Below are 12,809 nucleotides of genomic sequence, written 5' to 3'. Positions count from 1 at the left end.
TTATGCTACTGGACTTTTGGTCTCTCTCTCTCTCTCCCTCATTACTTATCTCTCTCTCTCTCCCTCATTACTTATCTCTCTCATTCTCTCTCTCTCTCCCTGCCTCATTATTTTTCTCTCTCTCTCTGTCTTCCTTGCATTCCTTCCATTACATCTACATTTTCTCCATCTGATGTGAACAACATTGGTTTGCTTTCGTATTAAAAAATATGAATTAATCATTTGTCATAGGCTGAATATTAAGACCGTGAAGACGTAGCCAGTGTATCTGCAACCTTCCTCTCCTCTCTCGTCACACACACACACACACACACACACACACACACACACACACACACACACACACACACACACACACACACACACACACACACACACACACACACACACACACACAGACAGTGTCATGTCAGTTTTTATTTGTCCTAATTTCACCACCTGATAGACCTGTTTATACGAGAATTCTCTGGTGTGTGTGTGTGTGTGTGTGTTCAGACAGAGCGAGCTGGTTAGGAGGAAAATGATATATCTGCTACAGCAGGCCTCACAAGATGAACACAGACAGACACAGACAGACAGACAGACAGACAGACAGACAGACAGAAAAGACAGACAGACACAGACAGACACAGACAGACAGGGCTAACAAACAGAGAGAGAGCTCTAGAGAGAGGGCGGGAGGGGAGGGAGAGGAAAATAGAAGAAAGGGAGGGCGGGAGGGGAAGAGCGAGAGGGAGGGGGAAGAGAGAGAGGGAGTGCAGAGGAGAGGGAGGGGGAGGAGAGAGGGAGTGCAGAGGAGAGAGAGGGAGGGGGAGCAGAGAGAGTCAGTGTGGGGGACAGGAGGGGAAGAGAGGAGAAATGGAGGGGGTGCAGAGTACAGGGAGGGGAGACGAGGAGAGGAAGAGCAAGAGAGAGAGGAAGGGGAATGAGTAGATCACTGGAGAGGAGGTGATGGAGGAGGAGGGGGAAGGGGAGGGGGAGGTGAGGAGGAGGGGTAGGGGAGGAGGTGATGATGGAGGGGGAGGGGAGGAGAGGAGGAGGGGGAGGAGAGGGAAGTCGAAGGACTGTAGAGAGGAAGACAGAGTGAACAGAGAGAGAGAGTGAGAGAGGAAGTCGTAGCCTACACATACAGTCGGTGAGTTTTGGAAAATGAAATGAGGGGGGTAGAGAGAGAGAGAACAGGGGAGGGAGAGAGAACAGAGGGAGAGAGAGAACATGGGAGAGAGAGAGCGAGAACAGGGTAGAGAGAGAGAACAGGGGGAGAGAGAGAACATGGGAGAGAGAGAAAGAACAGGGGGAGAGAGAGAGAGAACAGGGGAGAGAGAGAGAGAACAGGGGGAGAGAGAGAACAGGGGAGAGAGCGAGAACAGGGGAGAGAGAGAGAACAGGGGGAGAGAGAGAGAGAACAGGGGAGAGAGAGAGAACAGGGGAGAGAGAGAGAACAGGGGAGAGAGAGAGAGAACAGGGGGGAGAGAGAGAAAACAGGGGGAGAGAGAGAGAGAACAGGGGAGAGAGAGAGAAAACAGGGGGAGAGAGAGAGAACAGGGGAGAGAGCGAGAACAGGGGAGAGAGAGAACATGGGCAGTAAGAGAGAGAACAGCAGAGAGAGAGAACAGTGGGAGAGAGAGAACATGGGGAGAGAGAGCGAGAACAGGGGAGAGAGAGAGAACAGGGGAGAGAGAGAGAACAGGGGAGAGAGAGAGAACAGGGGGAGAGAGAGAGAACAGGGGGAGAGAGAGAACAGGGGAGAGAGAGAGAGAACAGGGGGAGAGAGAGAACATGGGGAGTAAGAGAGAGAACAGGGGAGAGAGAGAGAACATGGGGAGAGAGAACAGGGGAGAGAGAGAGAACAGGGGAGAGAGAGAGAACAGGGGAGAGAGAGAGAGAACAGGGGGAGAGAGAGAACAGGGGAGAGAGAGAGAACAGGGGAGAGAGAGAACAGGGGAGAGAGAGAGAACAGAGGGAGAGAGAGAACAGGGGAGAGAGAGCGAGAACAGGGGAGAGAGAGATAACAGGGGGAGAGAGAGAACAGAGGGAGAGAGAGAACAGGGGAGAGAGAGCGAGAACAGGGGAGAGAGAGCGAGAACAGGGGAGAGAGAGAGAACAGGGGGAGAGAGAACAGGGGAGAGAGAACAGGGGAGAGAGAGAACAGGGGGAGAGAGAACAGGGGAGAGAGAGAACAGGAGAGAGAGAGAGAGAACAGGGGGAGAGAGAGAACAGGGGAGAGAGAGAGAACAGGGGGAGAGAGAGAACAGGGGAGAGAGAGAGAACAGGGGGAGAGAGAACAGGGGAGAGAGAGAACATGGGGGGGAGAGAGAGAACAGGGGAGAGAGAGAGAACAGGGGGAGAGAGAGAACAGGGGGGTAGAGAGAACAGGGGGAGAGAGAACAGGGGAGAGAGAGAACAGGGGGAGAGAGAGAACAGGGGAGAGAGAGAGAACAGGGGGAGAGAGAGAGAACAGGGGGAGAGAGAGCGAGAACAGGGGAGTAAGAGAGAGAACAGGAGAGAGAGAGAACAGGGGGAGAGAGAGAACAGGGGGGTAGAGAGAACAGGGGGAGAGAGAGCGAGAACAGGGGAGAGAGAGAGAACAGGGGAGAGAGAGAGAACAGGGGAGAGAGAGAACAGGGGGAGTAAGAGAGAGAACAGGAGAGAGAGAGAACAGTGGGAGAGAGAGAACAGGGGGAGAGAGAGCGAGAACAGGGGAGAGAGAGAGAGAACAGGGGAGAGAGAGAGAACAGGGGAGAGAGAGAACAGGGGGAGTAAGAGAGAGAACAGGAGAGAGAGAGAACAGGAGAGAGAGAGAACAGGGGAGAGAGAGAACAGGGGAGAGAGAGAACAGGGGGAGTAAGAGAGAGAACAGGAGAGAGAGAGAACAGGAGAGAGAGAGAACAGGGGAGAGAGAGCGAGAACAGGGGAGAGAGAGAACAGGGGGAGTAAGAGAGAGAGAACAGGAGAGAGAGAGAACAGTGGGAGAGAGAGAACAGGGGGGTAGAGAGAACAGGGGGAGAGAGAGAACAGGGGGAGTAAGAGAGAGAACAGGAGAGAGAGAGAGAACAGTGGGAGAGAGAGAACAGGGGAGAGAGAGAGAGAACAGGGGAGAGAGAGAGAGAACAGGGGGAGAGAGAGAGAGAACAGGGGAGAGAGAGAGAGAACAGGGGAGAGAGAGAGAGAACAGGGGAGAGAGAGAGAACAGGGGAGAGAGAGAACAGAGGGAGAGAGAGAACAGGGGGAGAGAGAGCGAGAACAGGGGAGAGAGAGAGAGAGAACAGGGGAGAGAGAGAACAGAGGGAGAGAGAGAACAGGGGGAGAGAGAGGGAGAACAGGGGGAGAGAGAGAGAGAACAGGGGAGAGAGAGAACAGAGGGAGAGAGAGAACAGGGGGAGAGAGAGAGAGAACAGGGGAGAGAGAGAACAGAGGGGGAGAGAGAACAGGGGAGAGAGAGAACAGGGGGAGAGAGAGAGAGAGAACAGGGGAGAGAGAGAACAGGGGGAGAGAGAGGGAGAACAGGGGGAGAGAGAGGGAGAACAGGGGGAGAGAGAGAGAGAACAGGGGAGAGAGAGAGAGATAACAGGGGGAGAGAGAGCAAGAACAGGGGGAGAGAGAGAGAACAGGGGAGAGAGAGAGAGAGAACAGGGGAGAGAGAGAGAACAGGGGAGAGAGAGAGAGAACAGGGGAGAGAGAGAACAGTGGGAGAGAGAGAACAGGGGAGAGAGAGAACAGGGGAGAGAGAGAGAGAACAGGGGAGAGAGAGAACAGGGGAGAGAGAGAGAGAACAGGGGAGAGAGAGAGAGAACAGGGGGAGAGAGAGAGAACAGGGGAGAGAGAGAGAGAACAAGGGGAGAGAGAGCGAGAACAGGGGAGAGAGAGAGAGAACAGGGGAGAGAGAGAGAGAACAGGGGAGAGAGAGAGAGAACAGGGGGAGAGAGAGAGAACAGGGGAGAGAGAGAGAGAACAGGGGGAGAGAGAGCGAGAACAGGGGAGAGAGAGAGAGAACAGGGGAGAGAGAGAACAGTGGGAGAGAGAGAACATGGGGAGAGAGAGCGAGAACAGGGGAGAGAGAGAGAACAGGGGAGAGAGAGAGAACAGGGAAGAGAGAACAGGGGGAGAGAGAGTGAGAACAGGAGAAAGAGAGAGAACAGGGGGAGAGAGAGGGAGAACAGGGGGAGAGAGAGAGAGAACAGGGGAGAGAGAGAGATAACAGGGGGAGAGAGAGCGAGAACAGGGGGAGAGAGAGAGAACAGGGGAGAGAGAGAGAGAGAGAACAGGGGAGAGAGAGAACAGGGGGAGTAAGAGAGAGAACAGGGGGAGTAAGAGAGAGAACAGGAGAGAGAGAGAACAGTGGGAGAGAGAGAACACGGGGGTAGAGAGATAACAGGGGGAGAGAGAGAACAGGGGGAGAGAGAGAACAGGGGGAGAGAGAGAACAGGGGGTAGAGAGAACAGGGGGAGTAAGAGAGATAACAGGGGGAGAGAGAGAACAGGGGGAGAGAGAGAACAGGGGGAGAGAGAGAACAGGGGGAGAGAGAGAACAGTGGGAGAGAGAGAACAGGGGGGTAGAGAGATCTAAGGAGAGGAGATAGAGAAGAAGGGAAAGGGGAAAGCTTGAAGGGGGAGGAGAAAGAGAGAACAGATACATTGGGTGAGTTTTGGAGCGAGGGAGAGAAAGAGGAGGGCGGACAGGACATAGAGAGGAGACAGAGCACAGGGAAGGAGGGGGAGGGGACAGAAGAACACATGCATAGTGGGTGAGTGGAGGAAATAGAGAGGGAAGGAGAGCGTTAAAAATGGATAGAGGAGAAGAGAGAGGAGTGAGTCAGGAGCAAGAGAGGGAGGAAAGAGAGGGAGGAGGTAGAGGAAGGGAAGAGATAACAGGAAGGAGGAGAGATGGAAGGAAAGAAGGATAGGAATGAGAGAAGGGAGAGAGAAGAAACGACAAACAGATAGAGTGAGGACATAGAGGCTGGAGCAGTGAAGAGAGGGGGAGGGAGAAAGAGGAGAGAGAGAGAGGATGTGCCACAAGTGTTGCTGTATGACAGGGCCTGCATGTTTGCTTGTGAGACAGACATGCAGACAGAATAGCAATGTATGAAGACCTGTCCATCAGTGTGTGTGTGAGTGTGTGTGTGTGTGTGCCTGTGTCAAATTTGAAATCCATCGTTTTCCACATTGTGCGTGCGTGCGGGCACACACACACACACACGGCCCCCCTTTTCCTTTCCAGGCATACATCGTACAGAGCAGCAAGTCTGCCCGAGCGCAGCACAGAGATGCACAGCTGACGAATCACTCCGCGCAAGTAGTTCCCAATTTATGTGATTGTACGATAGCAGGTACACTTGATTTTTTGTTGTTGTAAACATTTCAATTTCAGACATCTACTATTCCAGTATACAATGTAGGGTTGGATTAAAACCAGCACTGTATTTGTGGGCCAACATTTTAAATAAAATTATGATCTGTCTCTACATCAACGATTGATTAGACGCGAATGCATCTAAATTGGACCAAATAACACATTCGAGGCAACAGCAAGCAAGTGTATTTGCCCCACAACAAGCCATCTTTTGTATGTCTGTCCAACTTGCACAGGGGACTACTTTTCTGCTATTGAAGTTAGTTAGGGAGAGGCGAGGAGCAATCCGACGGTTGCGGATGTACACCTCTCCCCTCCGAGGCCTGGTTAGGTTCTCCCGGCACACTCTCCGCTTCTCTACGTGCAAGCGGTTTTATTGTATACGCGAAGACCCACTTAGGCAACAAATGAATGAAAATTAAGCCGTTTTGAAGGTGAAGTTTATTTTTGTTTTTTTTCCTAGTTAAGCGTCCTATTAGCTGTGGAGAAAGCCATAGCTAAGTTTTGAATGAGAGAAAAACGCCCGAGGACCACAAAATAGGCAGGTGAGCTACTGAATTGAAATGCTATCCCGACTTGTACAACGAATCCAAAACGTCCACAACGCCAACTAGTAGCGACCAACAACTGGAATAGTACTAGCTACCCCCCCTCCTCCTCCTCCACCCCCCGTAGCGAGCAACGTCGTTAGCCTGGCGATAACAAAAGGATTGAAAGTTGAAAGATATATTATCAACGGAGGGCAGAGGAAAGGAGGAGAGAACGGAGGTGGGACAAGATTTCATTATTTATTAAATGTTTTTTAAAAGCCGGTTCTATGGGAACACACGTTGTTGTATTCTTGTCACTTCTAATTTGGATGTGGTTGGAGCGAGAGTCGAGGAAGAGTGAGAATATGAGATATTGTGACAAAGATTTCCCAACTTTGGAGAATACGAGAAAGAAAAAAATAGATTTAGTAATTTGTGAGGTGATCTGATACTTAACCCCAAATATTATCTGTATAATTGATTAATATGGATTGTAACCGCCTTTCTGGAAGCAACATAATGGTAATAGTTACCAGGATAGGATTCCAATGCTAGACTTTTCTGGAAATAGCTAATGGTTGAAATGAACGTGTTTTGGCCAGTAGCACTCAAACTAGCGAGTGTCCCAAATGAATTACTTTCCAATAGCTGTTATTATTAATATTAGGGGAAAATAGCGTAGTAACTAGTCAGCCAGCTAATATTTTACACGTAAAAGTTAAGGCAAGATTGCTAAGGTTATGTTGCAACTAACGTAGATAGCTAGCTACCCTGTAGAAATGTGTTGTCTGGTTGATGTAATCAATCAATCAAGTTGCAAAAAGTGAAAGGGGCGGGCTTTGGCGACCGGTGGGACATTAATGATATCGATAAATAACTTTGATATTTGTTCATATAGTTTATCTCTGTTGCCATGAAATTTACTTTTTGTTGTTGTTGTTGCCTTGTTTAGTCTACAATTCTAACCTAAAGTGTGAGTTTACTGTTACACACACACACTGGCACCGTTTGTGTGGCTTGGACCAGCATTAGGATAGTAGACAAAGGCCAACAGCATTGTGAATGAGGCCAAACACTATACTATTGCAATATTTTCTTTGAGTGGTTTTTAATCAGTATTACAAGACATTATTTTCTTCAATTAGGCTTGTAAGGTTATCATCACACACACAAAAAAAACATACATCCTAAAATTGTAGTGTTGTGTTTTGTCGTGATACAGTTAAGTGAACTTTGATGATGATGCATACATTGTGTGGAACTAAGCTCTTGTTGACAGACCCATTTTTTCCGACAAAATGTACCCTCAAAAAAATGACAGCTATTGAATGTACAACTGTTATATTAATTTGATAACTGTATGTAGAGTTCGTTTCACGTCTCTTGGGGTCGGTATAACGACAAAGTCGGTTTAACGGGAACATTTGAAACCGAAACATGTCTTGTCCTGAGGTGACCGTCTAGTCTTTTGTGTCACTGCGCGAACGTTAGCGCGTTAGCCCTCCCCCTGAAGAAACAAAACTTACTTCATATCTTACTAACTTCACATCACGCACACATAGTTTTGCATAGGCTGTGTGTGTGTGTGTGTGGTGTGTGTTGATGTTTCCCCACTTGATAGTTGAACATGTGACTCCTCATTGTGTAGCCTAATACTGGATTTTACAGTGTTATTTGTCTGTTGTGAACTCTAAATTGCTTTTGTTTGAGTGTGTGTATATGCAACCTGGTCTCAGAGAATTTAGTATTATTCTGTACGTATCTCCGAGATGTTCCATTTAGTGTGACGTTTTTGTATGATTACATAAAACAGATGGTTACTTAAGGCATAAGCATCGCTAACTACTCATTGCAAATTCGTAACATATGTTACGTTTTGCGAATTCGTAACATATGTTACGTTTTGCGAATTCGTAACATATACATACTACTAATTGTAATTCGTAACATATCATACGAAATGGAGTGATGGACGTCCACAAATTGATACATATCGTACTATTTGGAGTGTCTCGGATTTACGTACAGAATAATACGAAATGTTCTCAGACCAGGTTGGTATATGTGTGTATTTTTGCTATTATGAGCAGTTGGTGTTGAAAACCAGACAGTAAGAGGCTGATGAGAATGAGACAGTAGTGAGCACGGTTACATTGCACACAATAATGTGATTTATTGTGGATAGTCTGATTTTTTAAAATAAAATAATTTGTTTTAAAACGTTTAAATGCTTTGCAAGCACAACAATTTCCCTAATAATCCTGTTTACACGGACACATCTGAAATCAGGCTGCCTGATGGGACTTATGATAAACGCAGAAAAATCACGAATCGAAATAAACGCTCTGCCACACTGACCGTGTCATTTTTGGGAAGAACATTTGATTCTGAGTTCGGACAGATGAAGTTTGTATGTGAAAACTAGTTCAAACTAAGATGCTTTCAGTTGTTCCGAACTCACTTCAGTTGCACAAAAGAGAGAGAGTCTTGAACTGCTGGTGTTAACAGACGTACAGATCAAATACACACCTCTGGAACTCGGCTTAAAAAGGTCTTAACACGACCTAATCATTTGAAAGATTGCTCAGAAAAACTTGTTTTAAATCGACGTATTCTTAGATAAATGATGATCTAACGGCGTTTTAAAGAAAGTAACGTTTTTACATGACTGATGTCGTACTCAGCCTACTGCCATGTAACCGTACTTAGGGGTAAACAGATTGTTAATCTGCTATACTGAGGGCTTTGGATGTTTGGTCATTTGTTGCTGGGTTGAGTTCATGTGTGTGCTGATTGGTGACAAGACTTTTCCTCAGTGATGGAGTGTATGGGTAGGCCTATGTTTTATCTGTGTGTGTGTGTGTGTGTGTGTGTGTGTGTGTGTTGCAGTATGCCCTCAGTGATGGAGCGGTCGGGGAGCGGCGTTCTGTCTAGGAGCAGGGCTAAAACCAATGGAAACAACCAACACTCGGAGGAGGACAGCAGCGATGAGGAGCACGCTCACGGTGCGCACACACACACACACACACACACACACACACACACACACACACACACACACACACACACACACACACACACACACACACACACACACACACACACACACACCATGGGTGTATTCATTCCGTCAAACAGTTGAAACTTTTCATTTTTGCAACTTAAACAAGTTTCTATTGGTCAAATTCAGGTATGCGGGCAAAAAAATAACATGGTAGAAAGTTTATTTTGATTGGTGATTTGTTTTCTGCGTTTATCAAAAGTCTCATCAGGCAGCCTGATCTCAGATGTGTCCGTGTCAACAGGATTATTAGGGAAATTGTTCTTTCAAAGCATTTACAAGTTTTAATCAAACTATTATATTAATCTAACTATCTACAATAAATCTCATTATTGTGTGCTTGTAATCGCGCTCACTACTGTCTCCATACCATCTCAGTTCATGACAGCAAAATACACACACACACACACACACACACACACACACACACACACACACACACACACACACACACACACACACACACACACACACACACACACACACACACACACACACACACACACACACACACAAACAAAAGCACTGAAGGGTTCACAACAGACAAAAAACACAGTCCCCCTCCCCATTTCGTTCTCTTTGCTTCCGTTTAAGAAATGTGCAATGTACCCTCATTTAAGTTACAGGTGTAACAGTGGCCGTGTAGGCTACTGAGGCTGTACCCTCATTAAAGTTACAGGTGTAACAGTGGCCGTGTAGGCTACTGAGGCTGTACCCTCATTAAAGTTACAGGTGTAACAGTGGCCGTGTAGGCTACTGAGGCTGTACCCTCATTTAAGTTACAGGTGTAACAGTGGCCGTGTAGGCTACTGAGGATATTTGATCATAATGTAGGCCTAACGGAGTGGTCTTTATTATTATTTATTGAACCTTTATTTAACTAGTCAGTTAAGAACAAAGTCTTATTTACAATGACTGTCTACCGTCGGCCAAACCCGGACGATGCTGGGCCAATTGCGCTCCGCCCTATGGGACGTCCAATCACGGCCGGTTGTGATGCAGCCTGGAATCGAACACAATGGAGAAAATGCATCCCATAACATTTTAACATGGAAACAGCTGTTCTATCATTCAGTGTTTAATGAAGGCCTACATTCCATAAGACTTTTGAAAAAAATAACATGCAGGGCTTGACATTTAACCTGTTTATCCACTTGTCCCTCTGACAAGGTGGTGACTGGACATGTTGTTTGATGTAAGATATCACGTTACAAAATAAAATGCATTATTATTCCCATACCATTTATTACAGAGAATGTGATACATTACCTATTGGCTACTTAGCTTATTCAAGCCTGTCTCAAAATACAACACTGCCCCTTTAAGACAAAAAAAAAAAGAAGCTCTTTACCTGACTGTCTTTTCAAAGATGTTTAGAAATGTATACGTGTTGTGCCCTTGTAGGAAGCAGTCACTCCCCTATTGCTGACTACACATGATCTATAACTGGGCTAATAACTCACTAACTGGCAAAGGAAGTGAACAAAATGTGCACACGTGGCTACATGCAGCTCTCACTATGATCTCAAAACAAGCGCGTCTACTCACGACCGCTCATACTGTAAACACAGTCCAGTCGAAAGTGCCTGGCACAGATCCATATATGGCAATTGTCTATATGCATATAGGCCTACTGCAGCTCTGATTGGTTATGGTGCACTAGTCTGTGCTGAGTAGTGCATGTCTATACAATAGAATCCTACAACAAAATATTTTGCATAGTTTTTTTCTTTTTTCCCCCCCCAGGTATGTTGCATTAAAAGTGGCTGATATTGTGGTCAGTCGATCACATTTGCCACAGTAAAGGGAAACGTTGATGGTGTTAACAGGGAAAAACTCTAGAACAGTGGTCACCAAATTTCTTTTTCTGAGTCAATATCACTTTGAGTCATAATGCAAGCTGAGATCTACCGCTCAGATTTCTGTTTATTTTTATTTTTATAGCATGACTTTAAAAAAAACGGAAGGAAGCTATAGGCCCAATACAGTATCACTGCATATTGGCTTTGCTTGAATTGCCCTACCAATGCATTGTTGTTTGGGCCATTTCTTAAAATGTATATTTCTACATTTGAGGTAGGCTATATGATCATACCGGTAATAGATCCTATTGTTGTATTACTTGTGAAACACAGCTGAGTGAGTATACATTTTTAAATCATGTGCTTTTATTTCACTGGGCTGGTGGTGCCTGCATCCGATGGTCAGTCTCAGCAGAGGGAGAGCGCAGCAGACTGAGGGTCAGTCTCAGCAGAGGGAGAGCGCAGCAGACTGAGGGTCAGTCTCAGCAGAGGGAGAGCGCAGCAGACTGAGGGTCAGTCTCAGCAGAGGGAGAGCGCAGCAGACTGAGGGTCAGTCTCAGCAGAGGGAGAGCGCAGCAGACTGAGGGTCAGTCTCAGCAGAGGGAGAGCGCAGCAGACTGAGGGTCAGTCTCAGCAGAGGGAGAGCGCAGCAGACTGAGGGTCAGTCTCAGCAGAGGGAGAGCGCAGCAGACTGAGGGTCAGTCTCAGCAGAGGGAGAGCGCAGCAGACTGAGGGTCAGTCTCAGCAGAGGGAGAGCGCAGCAGACTGAGGGTCAGTCTCAGCAGAGGGAGAGCGCAGCAGACTGAGGGTCAGTCTCAGCAGAGGGAGTGAGCAGCAGACTGAGGGTCCGTCTCTCAACATCCCGCCACTCTCTCTTTCCTCCTCTGACACTGACCAAAAGGAGACACCGTCTTCCAGCTGACGGCAAAACTCGAGTCACACCACATTGTTTCTGCTTCATGTAAACATTAATTCAAACACTCCCGTGGACAGAGAAGTGAAATCAATCAATAAAATGTATTTATAAAGTTCTTTTTACATCAGCAGTTGTCACAAAGTGCTAATACAGAAAACAGCCTAAAACGCCAAACAGCAAGCAATGCAGATGTAGAAGCACGGTGGCTAGGAAAAACTCCCTAGAAAGGCAGGAACCTAGGAAGAAACCTAGAGAGGAACCAGGCTATGAGGGGTGGCCAGTCCTCTTCTGGCTGTGCCGGGTGGAGATTATAACAGAACATGGCCAAGATGTTCAAATGTTCATAGATGACCAGCAGGGTAAAATAATTATAATCACCACAGTGGTTGTAGAGGGTGCAACAGGTCAGCACCTCAGGAGTAAATGTCAGTTGGCTTTTCACAACCGATCATTCAGAGTTAGAGACAGCAGGTGCGGTAGAGAAAGAGTCGAAAACAGCAGGTCCTTGATATTAAAAAAGACCTAATCCACTAACAACAACAACAACAACAACAAAGCCTAAAGATACAGTTTCCTACTCATTCATTACAGCTGCAGTGCTGGTTGTAGCACTGAGTGGAAGTAGGAAGAACGTGGTTTATAAAAGTGTTGAATACAAAGTGTTGACAGTGCTGAGTAAGAACTTTAAACATGAAGTCACTCATAAAAACAGCAGCTCTTGGCTGTATTTGTTGACAGTCTCTCTCTAGTCGTGGATTTAAAGTTTAAAAACAGCAGCTCTTGGCTATATTCGTTGACAGTCTCTCTCTAGTCGTGGATTTAAAGTTTAAAAACAGCAGCTCTTGGCTGTATTCGTTGACAGTCTCTCTCTAGTCGTGGATTTAAAGTTTAAAAACAGCAGCTCTTGGCTGTATTCGTTGACAGTCTCTCTCTAGTCGTGGATTTAAAGTTTAAAAACAGCAGCTCTTGGCTGTATTCGTTGACAGTCTCTCTCTAGTCGTGGATTTAAAGTTTAAAAACAGCAGCTCTTGGCTGTATTCGTTGACAGTTTCTCTCTAGTCGTGGATTTAAAGTTTAAAAACAGCAGCTCTTGGCTGTATTCGTTGGCAGTCTCTCTCTAGTCGTGGATTTAAAGTTTAAAAACAGCA

The 12,809-nt window shown here is 46.6% G+C and overlaps 1 protein-coding gene across 1 annotated transcript in view; it reads left to right on the top strand.

Moving 5' to 3' along the window:
* Positions 1-4,780: 4,780 nt before the first annotated feature.
* Positions 4,781-12,809, top strand: part of rcor2 (REST corepressor 2) — a 30,374-nt gene continuing 22,345 nt past the window's right edge. The window contains exons 1-2 of the mRNA XM_055901540.1: positions 4,781-5,897; positions 8,772-8,887. Coding sequence (XP_055757515.1) covers positions 8,773-8,887 — 115 coding nt within the window. The 5' untranslated portion in view covers positions 4,781-5,897; position 8,772. The remainder of the gene's footprint in view (positions 5,898-8,771; positions 8,888-12,809) is intronic.

The sequence above is a fragment of the Salvelinus fontinalis genome, chromosome 36 (genome assembly GCF_029448725.1).
Source record: "Salvelinus fontinalis isolate EN_2023a chromosome 36, ASM2944872v1, whole genome shotgun sequence".
Classification (NCBI taxonomy): domain Eukaryota; kingdom Metazoa; phylum Chordata; class Actinopteri; order Salmoniformes; family Salmonidae; genus Salvelinus; species Salvelinus fontinalis.
This window is presented reverse-complemented; position numbering and strand designations above follow the sequence as displayed.